The 21,505-nt window shown below is 40.4% G+C and overlaps 1 protein-coding gene across 1 annotated transcript in view; it reads left to right on the top strand.

The window, feature by feature from the left end:
- Sv2b (synaptic vesicle glycoprotein 2B) overlaps positions 1 to 21,505 on the top strand; it is a 186,031-nt gene that overhangs the window by 144,472 nt on the left and 20,054 nt on the right. Inside the window, 9 exon segments of the mRNA XM_047539677.1 lie at positions 2,813 to 2,993; positions 4,074 to 4,155; positions 4,157 to 4,226; positions 9,164 to 9,297; positions 10,658 to 10,747; positions 14,925 to 15,035; positions 15,742 to 15,830; positions 18,568 to 18,701; positions 18,704 to 18,731. Of these exon segments, the coding sequence (XP_047395633.1) occupies positions 2,813 to 2,993; positions 4,074 to 4,155; positions 4,157 to 4,226; positions 9,164 to 9,297; positions 10,658 to 10,747; positions 14,925 to 15,035; positions 15,742 to 15,830; positions 18,568 to 18,701; positions 18,704 to 18,731 (919 nt within the window).

The raw sequence follows: 21,505 nt of genomic DNA on the forward strand, positions 1-21,505 counted from the left end.
GCTGCTTCCCTCTGCTACACTCTTCTGCCATGATGTTCTGCCTCACCTCAAGCCCCAAAGGAATGGAGTTGGCCTTCTGTGAACTAAGACTCTCAAATAAACTCTTCCTCCTCTACAGTTTTGCTGGTTGGGTCATTTAGTTACAGCAGCAAAATAACTGATGAAAACACTTAGTAATACTTGACATGTACCTTTATTGGAACACTTTTTTTCTCATTTGGTAATAATCATACATTTAATTGTTTATCTCCTAGAAAGAACGGAAGCAACATAAAAAGCAGTCCTGGGGTTTAGCAAAGAAAGAATGAACTACTATAGAGCTAAGAAATCTGGCCCATTAGTAGCTATAAAGATCAGTAAAGTGTAATAGTTAAAGCATGGAGTTGGTTATTTGAAAAGGCAAACAATGTTGATAAACTAAAGAGAGAAGACTTAAATGAAATCAGAAATGAGAGAGGAGACATTATAATTGATACCACAGAAATATGAAAGATCATGAGAGTAATGTGAACGATTTTACAGTAACAAAGCGGATAACCTGGAAGAGATGGATGAATTCCCAGAAAAATACAATCTGCCAAGTCAGAATCATAAAGAAATAAAAAAAAAAAACCTGAAAAACCAAACTTGAGTAAGAAGTTTGAGTCTGTATTCAAAGACCTTTCAACAAGAAAAACCCAGGACAAGATGGCTTCACTAGCAAATTCTACCCAATATTTGAGGAAAAATTAATGTCAATCACTTGCAAACTCTTCGAAAAATTGAAGAGGAGGAAACACTTCCAAATTCATTTTATAAGGCCAGAATTATGCTGATAACAAAGTCAAACAAAGACACTACAAGGAAAGAAAATAACAGGTCAATATTCCTGATAACATAGATGCAGAAATCCTCAACAAAATACTAGGAAGTCAAATTCAACATCACATTAAAAGGATCACACGCCATGATCAATTGAGGTTTATTCCTGAGTTGCAAGGATCAAGAAATGCATATCAATTACCACTATACACCATGTTAACAGAATGAAAAAGAAATCATATAATATCTCTATAGATGCAGAAAAAGCACAAAATTAAACATCTTTTCATGATCAAAAATTTTCAGAAAATCAGGTACGGAAGGAATGTACCTCAAAATAATAAAGGCCATTTATAACAAACCCAGAGCTAACACCATATTCAATGGTGAAAAATTGAAAATGTTTCCTCTAAGATTAAGATCAAGGTGATGATGCCCATTCTTTCTACTTCTGTCAGAAACAGTATTGGAATTTAAGACAGAGCAATTAGACAAGAAAAAGAAATAAAAATTATCCAAATCAAAAGGAAAATGTAAAATTGATTCTGTTTGTAGATGACATGATCTTAGATACAGAAAACCCTAGACTTCACCCAAAATGGTTAGAACTTATAAACAGATTTATTAAAGTTGCAGGCTAAAATCAGTATTATTTCTATTACCAACAATGAGCTAACAACAAACTCTCTGAAAAAGAAACCAAGAAAAAAATGCCATTTGCAATATCATCAAAATTACTTGGGAATAAATTTAACCAAGGAAATGAAAAATCTATATGTTGAGAATTACAAAATATTGATGAAAGAATTTGAAAAAGAAGCATATAAATGGAAAGATACCCTGTGCTTATAGATAAGAAGAATTAATGCTCTTAAATGTCCATATCACCCCAAAATGATCTGTAGTGCAATTAATAGAATAATTCATAATCATCTCAATAGTGCAATCCCTACCAAAATTCCAAAGAATTTTTTAACAAATGGAGAGAAAATAATCCTAAAATTTTGGTGTCACAAAAAAACACCAAATAGATAAAGCAATCTTGAGCTAAAAGAACAAAAGCTGAGGACTGCAGGTGTAGCTCAGGGGTAGAGCTCTTGCTCAGCATGCATAAGGTCCTGGGTTCAATCCCCAGCACTGCAAAATAAACTGACAAACAAACAAACGAACAAACAAACAAAATCAAAAACCAAATCTTATGGCATCAACACTACCTGGTTTCAAATATACTTTGATTATTGTAGGAATCAAAATAGCATGGTATTGACATAAAATGTATATAGACCAATGGAACATATGTATGGTCAATTGCTATATGGTCAAATTTGCCAAGGAAACACAACAAAAAGTATAGCCTCTTCCAATCAGTGGAGTTAAGAACACTGGATACCCTCATGCAGAATAAATTGGACACATTTCACATTGTAATCAAATTATGCTCCATTTCTTTAAGAAGTCTGGACATTGATTATAACTCACAGAAGGTTCTTTATGGGTATGTAATATGATAGGCACCTCTGTTGGCAATTACTGTTTTACACTTGTACCATTTTCTTCCTTCCCAACTTTTCCCCAAACCATGTTGCCACACTTTACCTCGACAATTCTCTCTCCTTAAACATCACTCCTCAGGTGAGAACTTTTTTTTTAGTACAACACTTTTCTTGCTTAAAAGTAAAATTACAGCCTTTCCCTTGTTTGAAAATTATGAACTTAAAAGAATCATCTTTAAGAAAGGAACATACCTTAGTTTCAGTTCATCCATGTTGGTGTGTATATATAGATATAAACCTGATGAGGTTATTGTTTTTGGACTAGCATTTGTAAAAGGTCATATTTGTATAGCTCTGTTAATTTGCCATGAATATCTTGTCACATATCTTTTTGTTATGTCTATGATACAGAATTTCTAGGATGGGTAAAAAAGGGCATTGGATTTTCTCAATATCAAATGGTTTCTAATGTCTTATCTTCTCTCTCCATCCTTTCTCTCTCTTTCCCCTTCTTACAGGGCTGATAGTCTACCTAGGAATGATGGCAGGGGCCTTCATGCTGGGGGGCCTGGCCGATAAACTGGGAAGGAAGAGAGTCCTCAGCATGTCTCTGGCCATCAATGCCTCTTTCGCCTCCCTCTCCTCCTTTGTGCAGGGATACGGAGCCTTCCTCTTCTGCCGACTCATCTCAGGCATAGGGTATGACTCAGAGACCTTGGATTGGCCCCTCTGAGACCAAGGGTCTATGCACTTTAGTCCTCTAGCTATGTGTGCTACCTCCAAAAAGCCATAGACTGAGTTTGTGATTGACTTTCAAGATATTATATTAAAGTTGAACAGTAGAAAGGGTTAGAGTTCGGACTAGGCTGTAAAGTCAGTGCATAAAGTCAAAATAACCCAAGATTGCTTCCCATAGGCAGAGAGGAACTGCCTGGATGGTCTGTTGTTTTCCTGAGTTATTTCACTACAGAGCCTAAGTGCAGAAGACATGTTTGGGTAACCCTAAGATGGCGGCTTGGCATTGAGTCAAGAGGTGGCGCATAGTTAGTGTTAACACAGTGTGATCTACTTTTGCCTGATTAGTTAATGTCTCCTTTGTGCTAGTGGTCAACAGATATTCCTCATTCTTTCTTGATTGGTACTGAGGGGCATGCCTCAATTGTGCTGAACCTAAGCTGATTGGCTGCCTTAGGTATATAAGACACCTATAGGAAGCACCAGGAATAACCGGATAAGCAGCTAGCAGAGAGGATAAGCTATGGTTAAGCAGCACCTCTGAAAGATGGCAGAACGCAGGTTGCAGACTGCAGAACGGAGAAATAAAGCCACACCTCTAGATAGCAGAATGAAGGATGCAGGATGCAGAATGCACCTTTAAGAAGAAGCAGCGGAACTAAGAAGATATAGATCTCTGAAAGTGTAGTCTCTCTCTCTTAAGCAAAGTCTCTCTTTCTTTCTTTATGCAAAGCCTATCTCTCTCTCTCTCTCTCTCTCTCTCTCTCTCTCTCTCTCTCTCTCTCTCCTCTCAAAGCCTTTCTTCCTCTATAGGCTGGGAAACAAGTGAACAAGCAAGAAAGCAGCCCACTAAAAGAGAAAGATAGTAGAAATAGCTCAGTTTCCAGACCACCTCCGATAAATACCCGTGCAATTGTTGCTGCAGGCAGTAACAAATTGCCATGGGCGGCGACACCTAAGGGTGGGGTCTAAGGTGATTTGGTTCCTGTTATGAACATTTTCAGTGTATAACTTGATTCACTTTCTGGCATTTCCTTTCTACAGAATTGGAGGCTCTCTGCCCATCGTTTTTGCCTATTTTTCTGAATTCCTATCTCGAGAGAAGCGTGGAGAACATCTCAGTTGGCCTGGGTATCTTCTGGATGACTGGGGGCATCTACGCATCTGCCATGGCCTGGAGCATCATTCCACACTATGGTGAGTGACTGGTTTAAAAAAAAAATGCAATGCCCAGGGGGCCCTGTTTCTATGGCATCTGTACCCAAACAACCTTTCCTGTCCTCAACTTTATTTCCTGTATTTACATGAGGTTCCTATATGTGACCTTGGTCTTCCTAAAGAACCAACACTGCAGACACATTGTTAATTTCAACACACATGTCCTTTTACAAATAATGTACTCTGGTCCCTTCTTCCCTCATTCCCTTTTTCTCTCCCCTTCTTTATCCTTCTTTTTATTGGAAGGATTTCACACTTCATCTCCCCCAGCCAGCCCTCCTCCCTCCAGGGTTAGGCCTTGGTAACCTCATTTTGTAGATGATGGATGTAACAAAAGCCAAGAGAAGCTGGCACCTTGTCCAAGGTCCTGCCCCTGGCACACAGTGGGGCAGGGGTTAGGATCCCAAGCCCCCTCCAGGGGCAGGACACTTGCACATTTTCCACTCTTGTACCTGCTGTCACTCTTGTTTGACTGCAGAGTGGAGCAGCCCTCTTAGACAAGGTCATCGTTTCAGCTGGGACGATTTTATTATCCTGGATGGTTGTAAAAACTGGATTCTGTAGAGACAGATCTGCCAACATGAACATTTGCTATTGGTTTTGTCAATAGTAAATTAGGGAGGAGGCAGCAGTTTTGAATTTTATTATGAATATAACTGGTGATGCCATCAGCATCCTTCAAAATCATTTTTGGTAAATCACGGATTATAAGTCTAGTCTTTGCCATGATTTAGAATCCTGAAGACCTTTAGCTAACCTTGCCCCTGAAGCTAACCAACACTCACCTCCCCTTCACCTTCTTGTTTTAAATCTGATCCTCTCCACTAGGTATTCTGAGCTAATGGAAGCTCTGGTGTACATCTTTTTAGAAAGCTTTGAAGCAAACAACACCTACTCTATTAGTTTAAGGTGATATTGGATACATTACTATGATAAACTGATAGACCCTAAAATCCCAGTGGTTCAAGACAATAAAAGAGTAAAGAGTAGAGTCTGACTGGTCTTTCTGTTCTGCAGATGGCTCTGCTCCATCAGGAATTCTGGGGCTCACACTCTTCCATCATGCAATTCCATCTTCGTTAACACATGACTCACACAGTCTCTGGTTTGGGAAAAGAACATGGGCAGTTGTAGGTTTGTATGTTGGTGTTTGGAAAGGCAGGCCAGGAAGTGGAGCTCAGCATATTTGCTCATACTCCACTGACCCCACATGTGTGGTAGGACCACATGCTATCACAGTGATGGTGGGAAACAGTCTAGTAGTGTGTAAAAAGGGGAGAAAAAGGATTTGAAAACATCATATAGCTTTTGCTATGTCAAGTATTTGAAAACCTATTGGATTTTTTATCAGAAAAAGAGAAGAAATGTGAAGAAGAATAGTGAAATAAAGAGTTGAAGAATTTCCATCTAATTCTGGCACTAGGCATTTCTCTATAATTTTAGGTACATAATCGTATATTCCTAATATCAGGTTCTGCATTCTACCCTTTACCTAGATGCACACCTTAATTTCCCAGGTTGATTGTTGTTGATTATATGGGTCTGAGAAATGGCTTTTTTTCCCCCTACAATGCTTGATGTCATATCACTTCCTCTGTTAACTGATCCAAACGTGTTAAAACTAAGAAATGATTGCCACATTTAAATGAAGTGATTGAAAAGCCTTTAATGGGGAGGGAAAGAAAATTTCAATGAAAGTCAAATCAAAAGAGTGGTGTTGTGTGTATGGGACAAGTCAGTTCATCTTTTCAGCCTTTATTCCTCTATCTGTAAAATACAAGGAGGGAAACAAAAAGAACTGACTGTACATTGTAGGATCATGGAATCACATGATGGAAGAATGTGAAGTTTCAGCAATTCCTGGGATGCAAAGGAGTGTTGAGAAATTTTTCAATATGGTTCTAGCACTTGGCTAGCTTCCCTCCAGGAAGCAGCAGCAACTCTAGGCTTCCAGTCTTCAACTTCCCTTTGATTAGATCAGCTTAGGTCATGTGCCCGCCTTAACCAATCACTATACCCCAGAGAAAGCAGTTCCTGAATGGTTTAGATATACTTCCTTTCTCATTCCTGGGACTGGGAGTGGGGTCAGTCTCACCCAAACTACATATTGTCACCTAGTGGGAAAGGAAGGGCAGGGAGGATGTTGTGAGGGCAGATGACAATCCATGGTAGTCACTACAAGCTAGCAATTTTACCTCACTTACACATGCACACACAACCTGAAAGAATTCAGGTTGTATTGAATGGCAGCCATGATAAAAGGTCTGCATGGTTGCTGGCTGACCACTGCTGATTGAGGGCTGAGCTTGTGGTTAAATATTTACCCCAAGTGGACAGGACATATCCCTGTTTTTATGCCTTATGAAATCTGTGACTTCAACACTGTATTTTAAAATAGAGATTTAATCAAATAGCCATTAGCTTGGTGGAAACCTATTTTAGGAATATGGTGAACTAGAATCACAGTTTAACAAGAGTGATTATTTATTTTAAGCCTCATTTTACCAGGACCAGATGTTTTATCCGCAGTGAACCAGACATTTGATGATATTTCTCAATATGCCTAAGATATTAATCCTCTAACAAATGCAAGGGTAACCACAGAAAGGAGGACTGATGTTTGTGTATGACTTGTGTAACCCATATAATTGCTTTTGCAAGAATGAACGATGGGAGGTCTTGGCACCAGAAATTTGAGTGACTGACTCATTGAGTGAGAAAATTATAAAACTCAGAATGTTTTCCTGGGAACTCATGGGCATAGCCCAGAAAAAAATGGATATATTATGGAAGATTAATTCTCATTGTAGTCAGCATCACCAGATGTTTGTGAAATCCTGACGGAAAAGTAGGGCAAGCTAAAAGATCAGTGAACAGAGCGGTCCCTGCCTCCAAATTAATATTGTTCCAAATATTTGGAAGCAGTTCACCATTTAATTTTATTCAATTAAAGTCCCAAGGCTGTGCCTAATGAATGCAATAATGCAGATTACTGTAGACACCCTAAAAACCACAGAGGCTTGAGGGATAATGGATTTTGGATAATTTACACATTATAATAAAGAAAAACATTTTTTCTGAGGCAGAATACTTTATAACCATACCTGCTTCTCCTCCCTTTCCTGATTATCCATCTGGGTTTGACTACTGTGTAGTTTTGATCAACTTTACTTCTAATGATGCTAGACCAGTTTTTTGGACAAGAGCTGAGAATGTGTCAATATTGCTATGGTTTTATCTTCTTCTTTCTAGTGTTACTACCAGAAGAAAGGAAGGGCTTTTTAACTAAAAGTAAAACAAATAAACAAAACCCAGTGAGATGAGGAGCAACCAACCTGTGCAAAAAGAGATTGGGTTCTGATTGTGTTGGATGAAGTATGTTCCCTGTTGCTGGGGCTGAATGTGCTGAAGTGACCGCAGTCCCACATTTTGCTACCTGGTTTCTTCTTCTTAGTCTTTAATTGTGCAGAGTAGGAAATACCAGCAGGAGCAGCCCCATATTAGTTAGGAGTCAAGTGTGGAAACAAGTAGAAGCCCAAGGGGGAATCAAGGAAAATTCAAAAGGTAAGTTTCCTTCACTGGAGTCAGAGAGTATATTTTTAAGTAAAAGAACTAGAACTTACATATCCAAATAATTATTACTCTCTAAACTTTAGGAATCAATGCATTTATTTATGTAGTTTTGTCTTACAAAAATAGTTTGAATTGTCTTTTGGCATTAGCCTTATTTTATAACCTAAGGCTTTTCTTTTTAAAAACAATTCTTTTGCTGATCTTTGCTGAGGTTCATCCATTTCATCCATTTTATTCAACATCTTTGGCACTAACTGTCATGCAGCTATTTCTAAAAAAGCAGGTGAGTTATCATGGATTGCTAGGGGGGTTGCACTTACCAGATCTTGGAGGTATTATTATCTACCTTCTACAGCTGTGAAAACCCACCATTACCATATGGTGTGATAAATCCAGCATCTGAACTCTGATCTACATAATTGTAAAAGTCCAGGCTCCTCCCATTGTGTTATGGCTCCTTAAAAGAGGAAAGTTAGCTACCCATGAAGTATTCAAAATAATAAAGTAACTTCTGAATATGAATTTTAGCAATACTTTGAACAATGATAGTTGCCTCCCCTTTTCAATGATTGTGAACTTTATTTGAATGGAGCAGTCCAGTTTCTTATAAAAAATATATAGTCATGTTATAAATACGTATTATATAACACACAGTATTTTTCAAAGTGTGGGCCCGAATCCTTTGCATTGAAATCACCTGGAGCTGGTATTACCTTTTGACCTGGGTGAGAGGCATCCCTAAGCCCTGGGTCACTAAAGCCCACTTTGGTCTTCCAATGAGACGAGGGTTCCCTTGGGCTTTGATCCCCACCCTCCATCAGATCATGCTATGGGCACTCTGGACCCAGACATTCCCACTAAACTCAAGGGCTCAAGATAAGAGTGTCCCTTCACATCATGGTGGTGTTTCCCCGCATAGTGGCACAGAGCCCCTGCTCTGCAGAGGAGCTGGGGGAGGAAAAGCTCTTCTGGCAAAAGTGGATATAATTCTGGGCCCAGCCATCTTGTCAAGGCAGGTGGATAGAACATCTTTTATTTAACTGTTCATTCACTTAAAATTTAGTGCCCATATAAAACTATGGGGTTTGTTTCTATTTGTACTCTTATTCAAGGCTTTGTAAAAGTTAGACCACGTCTAGACCTATAGATTTGTCCAAATGCAGAGGATTCCCAGGTCCTACCCAGACTTAGGACTCAGTAAACTTTGGGGGTGCCCCTGGGGAGGTGGCATGTTAGCCATCTCCCCAGGCAATACTCGGGTACCCTTAGGCTTGAGAGCTGGTGCTTCTGAGTTCACTCTTCTGCAGTGGAAAGATTGCCAGAAATCCTCTGCTTTTTTACAGGCTGGGGCTTCAGCATGGGGACCAATTACCACTTCCACAGCTGGAGGGTATTTGTCATCGTGTGTGCTCTGCCCTGCACAGTGTCCATGGTGGCCCTGAAGTTCATGCCAGAGAGTCCCAGGTTCCTGCTAGAGGTGAGTCTGTGCCTCTTCACAGGCACAGAAGCCCCATCCTTGCTTCTTTCAGCCCTGGTTCTCCTTTCCTCAGTGCATGCTGCAAACATCCCTGTGTCAGCCAACCTTGGTCCATCACTAATGGTGGTTTCCCTCCTGTTGGTGATTGGGGCAGGTTGTGGGTTCATGGCCCGTGGGTGTTGCAGGGTCCAGGAGGTCATGGAGCGCAGTTCAGGAGCCCTCTCCGAGGCTGGACAATGGGTAGAGGGGCAGATCCAGAGCTGTCTCATTGTGCCCACTCCCCACAGAAGTCATGGTTAGGACGTTCTTTAAAGTTGGGTGCTGGTTTTTTTTTTTTTTTTTTCATGTTGCTGCAATGAACTCTTTGGGAAACCTGCTCCCAGAGCCTTTACAACTTTTAGCTGCACAGGCCCCTCCCCACTAGAATATTGCCCTTTGATCCTGAGAGATGATTTGTAGGAGTCTTCCAATTTTGGGGGGGACTCTTTGTGCTTGTAGTGGTCAGACAAAGCAGGAGCTGTCAGAGGGGCAAAAGGACTCTGAGGCTTTCACAGAACAAGTCCTTTTATCTGCCTGCTTCTTGAGCTTTCTGCACAGTGATTCTCTGCATTGAATTTCCTCCTGCCTCCCATTGATCAGGTAGATGCAGCAGGAAGTTGTCTTGAAATTCACCCTTTGCCATGTATTTGTTTTCTGAGGCAGCTGTAACAAAATGCCACAAATGGAATGATTTAAAGTAACAAATTAATGTCACAGATCTGGAAGCTCAAAGTGCCAAATCAAGATATCTGCAGGACCAGGCTCTCTCTGAAACCTGCAGGGGAGCATCCTTCCAGTTTCTGGTTATGTGCAGGCAGTTTTGCTGTGGCTTCATCTCTGAAATTGCAGCCTTTGTCACCACATGGCATTCTCCCCATGTGTCTCTGTCTTCACATGACTTTTTCTTATAAGGATTGGCTTATTGGCTTAGGGGTCCACCTACTCCTGGGTGACCTCATCTTCACTAATTACATCTGCAGCAACCCTCTTTGCAAATAAGACCACATTCTGAGGTACTGGGGGTGAGGACCACAACCCATAACATGCTGCTTTTTTGATTATCTCCTCAGTGAAGAACATAGTATAGTATAGTCATGTTATAACTGTAAGTAGTTACTCATGGTGGGTAATGAGGTTAATACCTGGCATCTACACCTTGAAGCACAGCTTTAGTCTCCTTCCAAGATGGGCTGGGGATAGAAACTTGTCTTCATCTTTCACAAGCCCTCTAGGAATGAGTCAGTGTCCAGTTCCCCCAACCCAGGCTTCAGAAAGCGTATTCAGTGATGGATTTTCATGTCTCTTTCCTTGGTTTTACCAGATGGGCAAACACGATGAAGCCTGGATGATTCTTAAGCAGGTCCATGACACCAACATGAGGGCCAAGGGAACCCCAGAGAAGGTGTTCACGGTGAGTGTGCAGTTCCTGAGCCAACACAGGGGCCACTTCTTCTGTGTGGTTTGCTTATGACTAAAAATAATTTTATCATACAAGCACATAACTGAAATTTTGTTAAGAGAAAAAACCCTGATAGTCCCATCACTGTATCATAATTATTCTTTACATTTTAATAGTATCTTTCTAGGTTTTTCCTTAGGTAGTGTTATTTAAAAAAAAGATAATCACTAAAACTAGCTCTATTTGTATGGGTATAAGCATATGTGTGCATGCTTACATACGCACAATTAGCAGCACTCATAAGCATTTTATATGTTGTCTCATAGTATTCATAACCCTCATTTTAATGCATGTTAATGTTAGAAACGTTAGCACAATTTTCCTGAATGTCCCTTAATGTTCGAGGTTTATTTACCCTGTTAATTACTTCGTTTCTGTAAATATTATTGCAATGAACCTTCACAGGCACATAGTTCCTCCCTTTCATTTTTCTGAGTTTGTTTTCTAAGAGTAGATTCCTAGAAATAAAATGACTGGCTATAGTGCATGAGTATTTTTGTAGCTCTTGAGATACAATATGACCAAGTTACATTCCATTAGGGTTATGCGACTCTACAGTGCCACCAGCAACAGGGCACCCATTTCTCTACACTTTTACCAGCATTGGTCATTAGCCAATGTGTTTCTTGCTGAGATGTCATGTTGCAGAGATACTGTGCTCCTGCCTGCTATGCTCTGTGGCCAACCACAAGGAATGTCTGTGCTAGGCAGCTCTGTGCACCGGTCCTGGATAAACTCCCACCTAGTTCTGATTTGATGCTTTGATCTTTGGCTTCCATAATTTAAGCCTGGAGTATAATATTTGTCCCGTTAGCCTGATGCTTAAAACCCCCGATTCTCAGGTGGGATCCCAGGGTGACTAAGCATCTGCATCTGGGGCCAGGAGTGCGGGTCCAAATCTTGGTGGGTTTTAATATATTTTTAGCTGTGTAGCCTTTGACAAAGCACTTTCTTACCTGTTTTATTATTGCAAAAGCTGGAAAATAGTATCTATAAACACAGTTATAGTAAGGATTAAATAAAGCACCTGAAACAATGTATGGCTTAGGATAACATAAAATGCTAAATATTTAAAAGGTTTTGAACTTTTAAAATAAATTGTTATAAACTATGAAAAATTGCTTGAAGGCATATTTCCCCAATCCCAGTGCTCCTAAAATATCTAAAATATAGAATCAATACTTTTATCACAAACACTTATTAAGATGTACAATTAATAGAAATACTCTGAATGAAAGATGTTAATGGCTCTCTCAGTCTTCCATCCCTCATCCCTCACTTTCAGTGATGGATTTTATATAATACCACAGCTGGGTTACAGGGCACTGGGGTCTGGGCGTAATTGGCTCCTTCCTGCATCCTCCCATGGAAACTTCTTCTCTAACTTGGGGAAATCCAAGTTTCTCTTCAAGCTCCTGCTTATTCCTGGGAGATGTTTCCTTAGTCATTTATCTCTGCCTCCAGCCTCTGATGTCCACATCAGCTGGATTGATTTTGCATTACATAAGTTGGGTAGAAAACACAGACAGACAGACAGATGCCCACCACCACCACCACTACCCCCATACCAAGCATCTATGAATTTAATAGCCTTACTGAGAATTTAAGCATAATGGAAATTACAACACAGAGTATACAGTCTTCTTCTCTCTGTTTTCTCTCCTCTTTCCTCCTTTTAATTTTTTTGGGGTGGGGTCTCCCCTTTCCCTTTCTGTGCTCCCTTTTTCTTTCTGGATTAAAGTGACTTCTAGCTCCTGCACTGTAGGTTGCTGGTCCTTCAAGTCTGAGCCCATCTCCCTGATATTCCTTTTACCTCAAGAAGTACATTAACAGATTTATTTCAAGCACAGGCTCTCCTAAGAGGGGTCCTGATAGAAAATTCCCATCTGTCCCAATTTGCATGTTTACCCTAGTTGTTCCCAGGTGAACTAGTGGCTCTTTCTGACCCTCATCTTACCCTTTGTCACCTGGTATGGCAGCTACCCCATAGCATGCTCTCCCAGGGCCTTCTGCCTCTTGCTTCTGGAAGGACCACTTCTAAAACAAGCTCAGCTTGTCCTTCCAGAAACTCCTTATTAGAGAATGATCCTGTATTCTCTCTTGATAACTTATTCATTATGTCTTAAGAGATAAAATTTGGCAATTTAAAATCTTAAGGAATTTATTTGAGCAGAATGTGATTTTGAACTGAGCAACTCCAACCCAGAAGTGGTTTGGAAGGAGGGAGGAGAAAAAATTTTACAGGTGAATTTAGAAGCAGATTAATTGAAGTTTGAGCAGTTGCCTTATTTAGACTCTCCTTGTGGGAAATTCAAGACGATGTAACTAAAGCCAGTTTAGTGCCTGTGATTGGCGGAACTTAAGTGTCATTTTCTCTTAAATTCTGAGTTAGGTTCAGTTTGCTTGAATAGGAGCCCAGAGCATTAGCACTGCCTAATCCTAATGGCCTCCCATTTAGTCATTTTAGCAAATATAAGCAGTCTAATATTGAGGCATGAGATCTTAGCCTGCAAATCAATAAAACTTCAGTTTCTGAAGGCAAAAACTGAGCTTTTTACTTCTGGACCAGAGTTCCTTATGTTAGGAATGGGATCTAGGGAAAGAAAGCTCACAGAGAAATCAGTGATTAGGGGACTGGAATTGTGTCTTCTCCCAACATGCAAGTCAATTCCTAGGTCCTCAGGAGTCCTCTGCTCTTAGCAGTTTTTAACCAATAGGAAAATGGAACTTTATAAAGGATGCGGGTTCAATATTCCATCAGGGTAAGTTATGATCATATGAATCTTATGGAAGTGAATGACTGGACAGGCCAGGAAAAGAAAAGGAAGGAAGGAAGGAAGAAAGAAAGAAAGGAAGGAAGGGACAGAGGGAGGGAAGGAGGGAAGAAGGAACGAAGGAGGAAAGGAGGGAGGGAGGGAGAGAAGGAGATGTTGGCTGACTTCACATAGCTGGTCCATGGTTGGTAGTTAATCAGTCAGTATTCAACCTCCCTGGTGGAGTTAACTGCTTGGTACCTGTGTGCCTCCCTCAGTGAATGACTCATAATTGTTCTCAGTAGCCTAAGAAGATGAAATGAGAACTGGCCAGGATCCCAGTTGGCAATGCTGAAGGCTGAGGCTGGGTGACTCTCTCCTCACTTTCACCTGTGAGCCCAGATTTTAACCAACTCCATCCCAAGCCTTACACACTTCTGAATCATCTGGCAGGTGTCACCAGAGAAATCTTTGAAAGTAGAGGGAAATGAAGCATTCTGCTGAGGACCTGTGTTTGGCAGGGCTGGGAGGAACACAAGCCATCTGTTAATCTAGGCTTAATCAAAGACAAGTATTCTAATTAATCGCAAATTAGAGTAATTGTGCTTGAAGTTGTCAATACACCCCACTCCCAAATCCCTAGGGAATAGGGTGTTATTTTCCTAAGGAGCAAAGCAAAGAAAAATTTACATTTGAGTGGAAGTCTTAATGCTTTTTGAGTGTTTTTTAAAGTGCTTGCCAATTTGGTGTGAACCTTCCCCTCTGGCCTCCTTTGGAGGTCACTGGGGTTCATTGATGTTCTTGGGGTATTGAACTTGAAGCTCAGATGCCACTGAGATTTCTACTGCTGTGACAGTTCTCAAGTCTCCCTGTCTGACCCCAGGCAAAGGAGACTTTGCAAAGGCCACACACCTGGGAATGTGGAGGCCCTTCCCCTGTCTCTTTGATTTCTACCTGCACAACCAGGGATAGCAGGGAGGCTATGATTTCTCACACTGTTGCCTGTCTGGGTTCTAGATTTCTGTGATGTTTATGTCCATTAAGGACAGAGTTGTAAATTTTAGTGTGGCATCAACTTTACTGTGGGTAAAGCAGTCATAAATGGGGAACTAGTATATTATGGACCCACTAATATAAATTTCCTAAAGGCATGAGTTAGCAAAAAGATTCTGGATCATTTTGTCTCAGTGGGACATATCCATCTGAGAAAGCTCCCTGAGAGACACCCATCATATACCTTTGGTCAAAAGTCACAAGACTAGAGGGTCACACTCTTCTTGCCTCAATAAGTTAATCAAATCAAATATGTAGACTTTGAAATAAAATTCTGAAGACAAAGTGAGATAGAAATTCTCTGAACCATCTTTGCTTTGTAGGTTTCCCACATCAAAACTCCCAAGCAAATGGATGAATTCATTGAGATCCAAAGTTCAACAGGAACTTGGTACCAGCGCTGGCTGGTCAGATTCAATACCACTTTCAAGCAGGTATGAATTGGGGACATATGTTGGGTGTGAGGATGGCTCTGTGGAAAACCACACCTTAGTGGATGAAGAATAAAACCTTGAACACCTTTATCAACCAGACAGGGTGCTGGAGGGGAAGCAGCTGGTGGGATGTTTGGGTTCCAGCCTAGGTCTGCCTTTAACTTGCTGAGTGCCCTCAGGGTGCAAAATCCCTGAACCTCAGTCTTTTCCTTTGCTCATCTTTCTCAAGGCAAGAACTTGACCAGCCTGAGTAAACATCCTTCTCTCTAGCAACTTCTCTTGCTAGATAAAGGAATGCATGTAATAAATGACTCCTTGGGTTTTAGTGATTTAGGGGAAGGGTTCTCCATAAAGGGCAAAACTATTTCTTTGAAGTGAGTCAACTCTTGAACCCCAAGGCGGCCAACCAGCCAGAGTCTGTTGAGACTGGACACTGCTTGTGATGTGCGGTCAATAACCACTTGGAATATCACCCCTGCCTGCAGCATGGAGGACTTACTACTCCACTTTCTGTTACATGCATGGTGTATTGTGTTCCCAGAGGAAGAGCTACTGGAAGCTTTCCTTGCCATGGATCTGCTGCCTCTGGGGGATAATGAATTGCCCATTCTCTATACAGGGTCCCTAGGCCATTTATTAGAAAATCTGAGACAGGGGCTTTTCTAAGCTTCTTCCTTCAACTGTCCTTCTCTGGTATGGGTTTTAGGTCTGGGATAACGCTCTGTACTGTGTGATGGGGCCCTACAGAATGAACACGCTGATTCTGGCTGTGGTCTGGTTTACCATGGCGTTGAGGTAAGTCCTGGCTTACATGAGCTCCTTAATTTCCCTGTGCCTCAGTTCCTCCTTTGCACACAGAGGATAATTGGTTCTAACTTGGACAGTTTGCATCAGAGTGGATGCTTTTGGCTGCAGGGAACAGGTAGCATACACTAGTGGCCTCTGTAAGAGAAAGAACATCCAGTTCCAAAAAGAATTCCAGGAGAAGTGGACTGCAGGAGGGGTTTCAGCTTCAGACTGGCTCTCATGATGACTGCAGGCTGCTGGTCTAAGCATCCTGTTGACAGGGGAAAAATGTCTCAAGGAGAAAGAGGTTGCCTCTCCTGAGTCTCCTCCTGCATCTATACTGAAGTATAATTGACACATAAAAATTGTGTATATTTAAGATGTACAACTTAATGTTTTGATAAACACACATTATAATTATCTCAATCAAGCTAATGAGTGTGCCCATCACACCTCATATAACTACCGTGTGTGTGTGTGTGTGTGTGTGTTGAGAACACTTATGATCTTTACTTTTAGCAGATTCAAGTAAACAATGTGATATGAAATTGTTAACTGATTGTTAATTGCTATTTGTGAGCTAATTGCTCATTACAGAACTTCCTTTTTAACACCAAGGGAACTTTTCTCTGAAGGTTCCTAGTCAACTTTCCCTCCAGTTAGAATAGGCAGAGGTGGCTCACATGCCTATGCTAAACTCATCATGATAAAGGGCATGGAATTTCCCAATGGTTTTAGACCAATCAGGATTTACCTTCAAGCTCCATCCTTTCCTAAGAGTTGACATCTGAACAGAATAAAGTTTCCGTTCACAAGGAGGTAGCAGGGAACAAGTGTGGAGTAGGCAAATATGTGTTGTTGAGAAAACAGGAAAATTGAACAGGGGACCCATACAATACTCTGCCCTGCAACAAAGGGATACTTAGCTGATTCCTCTGTAAAGCTGCAGTCATTCCAGTGACCTCCTGCTAACATGACATTTCTTTCTATGTGTGTTTTGGAGCCCATTTAGAGCATTGTGTTGTACTATATGTATGAAGTACTTGCTATAGGTTCTGGCACATTATAATAAGCGCTCACTAAACTGCTATTATCAGCTAGGAACTATTAGCAATATTTTAAACTTCCATCTAGGAAATTGCTTTATTCACCACCACCACCTGTATCCCAAAACACTCCCTCACCTCAGGAAAGCAAAGGGACTCTAATGACTTCTGATTGTGGGAGGAACATGGGGAAAATTAATGTCCTCCAGTACCTGTATATAAAGACCTGACCTTTAGACCCACACAGCTAAAGGTATAGAAGAAGCCTGACCTGTCACCCCTCAAATTGTTCAATCCCAACTAAGAGTCAAATAGGACAGATGCTAAGATTAATTTACTGACAGTGTTAAAAATATGTTTTATTCATATTTATTTATGTTTAATTTAATTTCATTAAATAGGTAATACATTTGAAATGTTGAAACAACACAGGAATCTTGAATCCATTCCCTCCCCCTCCACCTACTCCCTTCTGCCTCCTGTATTTAATCACCTTTCATTTTCCTATTTATCATTCCAGTGATTCTTTTTGCAAATGTAAACAAATAATTGTATGTGTATGTGTGTACACCACACACACACACACACACACAGTGAATATATGTATATATAGACACATATATTTTTTGTTTCTTCTTCCTCTTATTCAAAGAAACACATTTTGCAATTGCTTTTTGCACTCAATGATACATTCTGGAGATCTCTCCATACCGTAAATTAAGGTTTTCCTCATTCTTCTTTACAGTACATAGTTCCTCTGCCTAGCATCCCATAGTAAATTATCACAATTTATTCAACCTGGGCCTCATTGCTGGACTGGTGGGAAATTTCCAGATTTTTGCTATGTACACAACACCAAAATAAGTAACTGTTTATAGGCTACTTTGTAAGGGGTTTGTTTATCAGTGGAATGGATTTCTAGAAGGGGTCAAAAGAGGCAAATTGATTAGTAATATCTTTATGCATTGACAAGTCCTCCTGCATAAGGCATTGTTCAATTTTATCATTTTCCCCAGCAGTTATGACAGCACCTGTAAACCTACAGAGTGGTTTAGCAAACTTTGGGGTTTTGACCATCTGGTAGCTGAGAATTAACAGTATGCTTTTAATTTGTATTTTTCTTACTATTGATAGAATTAAACACCTTTTTTTTCATATGTTAATGCTCATTTTTTGAGTTGGTTATCTGGAGTTTTCCAGGCATAAAGTCATATCATCTGCCTGTAGAGACAGTTTTATCTCTTGCTTTGCAACTTGGCATTCCTAAGTTTATTCTCTCCTCTGAGTTGGCTAAGACCTCCAGTGTACTGTTAAATAGTGATAACGATGTTTTGTCCTGTTCCTGACATTATTGGCAATGTCTTTTGTGTTTATTGATTTACTAAGATTCTGGTGTTTGAACTGAAATGTTTTTTTTTTTTTCTCCCCTATGTATTAAGAGAGTGTCCATCAAACTCTACTCTGTTGGTGTTTTTAAAATAAAAAATGATTGATTTTTTAAAATCAATGCCTTTTGAGCATCTGTGGAGATGGTCATAATCATTTTTCCTAATGATGAGGTATATTATTAGATTTTCTAGTCATGAACCAAATTACCATGTTTGAAATAAGTCTGATCTACCTCAAGTCAGGAATGCAGACTCTGATTCTGAAGAATTCAATCACATTGCTGCTCAGACTGTCTGTCTTGCTCGTTACAGTTACTATGGCCTGACGGTTTGGTTTCCTGATATGATCCGGTATTTTCAAGATGAAGAGTACAAGTCTAAAATGAAGGTATTCTTCGGTGAGCACGTGTACGGTGCCACAATCAACTTCACAATGGAAAATCAGATCCCCAACATGGGAAACTTGTGAATGATAAGTAAGTTTGGGATGATGGGCTTTCCTCAGGTCAGGGTGACAGTGTCCATTGGGATGTCATTGGGAAAGAGTCCATTGGGAAGATAAGAGTCTAGTATGGCAGGGAATGAGCTCTAAGCATGTGACTACCTTCGTGCCTCTCATGGCTGCTAGAGACACAGTAATCCTGGTGGCTGAGTCATATTGGACTAACCTCTGTCACCCCTGTCTCTTGGCTATGGCTAATTCATCTGAGGATGAGACACCTGGCTGAGGACAATCTGGCTGTCTTTCCTGAGAACTGGCACTTCTCCATGCTGGGACTGTTATGAGTTATGACATTCTTTTTTTTTTTTTAATTATCTATCTATCTATTTATTATTTTTTACAGACTGCATTTTGATTTGTTGTTCATAATTTCGTTTCTATGGTTATGACACTCTTAAAAATTTCTGGGCTAGGGAGATAACTCAGTCAGTAGAGTGCTTGCCTTGCAAGCACAAGGCCCTGGGTTCGATCCCCAGCACCACAAAAAAAAAAAAAAAAAAAAAAAAAAAAAATCTTTTACTTAATATAACCTCATAGGGTTGGTTATTATGTTCTGTTGTCAACCAGAAGTGTTGTTCTTCAGGAGAGAAAATATCAGGGTAGTATTAGCCTCTTTGATGCTGCTCTTTGAAAAGCTCATGATGGGTCAGGACAGAACATTAGGAAAGTTCACCCAAATCACACTCTTCTCTAATCTGAGTGTAGACCTGCTAGCAGTTTCCCTTCTCAAATTATACCTAGCAAGCTCACTGGGCTGTGAATGATCAGTGTTTGAATGCTATTGGCTTTGCAGTGGCACCAGAAATATCATGGCCCAGATAGTTCAATGTCAAGGACATAAACTGCCCCATCTTTACCACCACCTCACACAATTAACATCATGAAATAGCAGACCTTCCCCTACTTGTTCTCAACTGTGTCTGGCATCATGGTCAAGTCCCCAGGGGGCCTGGTGACTCCCAGGCACTGTGGGAAAGGACTGAATGGTGGGGGGAAGTCTGCCAGATCCCTCCTCCAGTCTAGTCCACGTTGCTCTTATCAGGAAGGTTCACTGTTACTTGGGATAAGAAAGTGTGAAACCAAAGGGGGTATATTATTTCCACAAATATGAGACCTTTGAGTATAGGCAAAAAAAAAAAAAAAAAAAAATCTATCTATCTATATCTATCTATCTATCTATCTATCTATCTATCTATCTATCATATTTCTTCCTCCTTCTCTTATTCAAAGAAACACATTTTGCATTTGCTTTAGAAGTATTAGGACCGAGTATCATTGGACATGGGGTTGAGATTTTCAGGTGATTTTTTAAAATGCTGGAGCTCAGCACATCCACATGCCCAGGCATAAAAGAACTTGGCTTCTTTTCTTGAGTTATTCTGCCATCTCCTGGTCCTAAGGTGGATAACAGCTCATCTTTGAAAACCCCAAACCTGAGGAATAGGCATGAACCTGCTGTTTCAGCTTCCTTGGGGGCATTTCTCCTCTGTGTGCCAGTGTTCCCCGTTTGGCATTATCCATACTTTGTTGCTTTAAAATTTAGATGAAAACATTTATTTTATTTACTATCACACATGGGAGAAAATGACTTCTGTGTCCACAGGCTTCAAACTTCATCCTGTTGAAACCTAAAGGATTTCCTGCTGCAAGACCAATCTCTTTGATCCCAAAAGAAACAAAAATGCATACTAGTTTTAATCTGCTCCTAAAGCATTCTCTGCTGCCTCCTGGTGCATCTTAAATGACCAGGCGGCTCTGAATTCCTACACAGGCTTCGCTTCAGAATTCATGAGGTTTTGAAAAGTGCAAGAAAGACAAAGAATATTTTCATGTTTATACCCTGAGACAAGATGTCAGGTCAGGTTTCCCGTATTATTCACTGAAAACAGGGTCAGTTTTCATTTCAGAATATATGTCAACTAATTAAAATCTAATTAATTAATTAACTTGCCCTCTCCTCCCTGGAGGAAACCTGTTTGGCAGGGCTGACTTCAGTGAGGATTAGGATGGGGGCAGGGCATTTCTGACTTAAACCTCCCTGGACATCAGGAAAGCCCTACCTGTTTCCCTCAGCAATAGGTCATAATCTGAAATTAATGTCCCTGATCCCCAGGTCTCCTCAGAGCTGAAGGGAACTTGATTGTGTTCTTTGGGTTCAGAATTGGAATACTCAAATGGGACTGTGTAACACTCTACACAGATGATTTGCCCATGAGGAATCAAAAAGCTTTTCTTAATTCTTATTAAAGGTCAGAGGTCAGGCGCTGAGAATGAAAGGGAAGTTTCTAAGATTTAGCTCTAAAATGACGGAGGGGACAGGGAGAGCAGAGAGAGAAGGCACAGGTAGAAAGAGGAGGTTGTGTCACACAATCACATGGAAATGTTACCCGCACTGTTAGTCTCCTAAATAAGATTTTAGGGGCATACATACGATTTTTTTTCAACTGTTATGGGACAAATTCTAGTAAAGTTCCTTGAAGACGCTACTAGGGGAACAAGTCAATACACCTGCTGACTTGTAGGTCTGAGAAAACAGCCAGAGCTGAGTTCCTCTTTGACTGGTCGGCAACTAGCTGAGCCATCTTGGGAAAGTTCAGGACTGTCTAAGTTTGGATGCCACATCTGAAGGGATAATACTGGTATAGAATATGTATCATATTTCAGAGTTAGTACAGTTTCTTAGTAAAATTTGTAGCTTAGCAAAGGTGCTTCATGGTTCTTGTTGGGAGTCTTCTTGGATATTTTATA

Source organism: Sciurus carolinensis, chromosome 2, assembly GCF_902686445.1.
Source record: "Sciurus carolinensis chromosome 2, mSciCar1.2, whole genome shotgun sequence".
Lineage (NCBI taxonomy): Eukaryota > Metazoa > Chordata > Mammalia > Rodentia > Sciuridae > Sciurus > Sciurus carolinensis.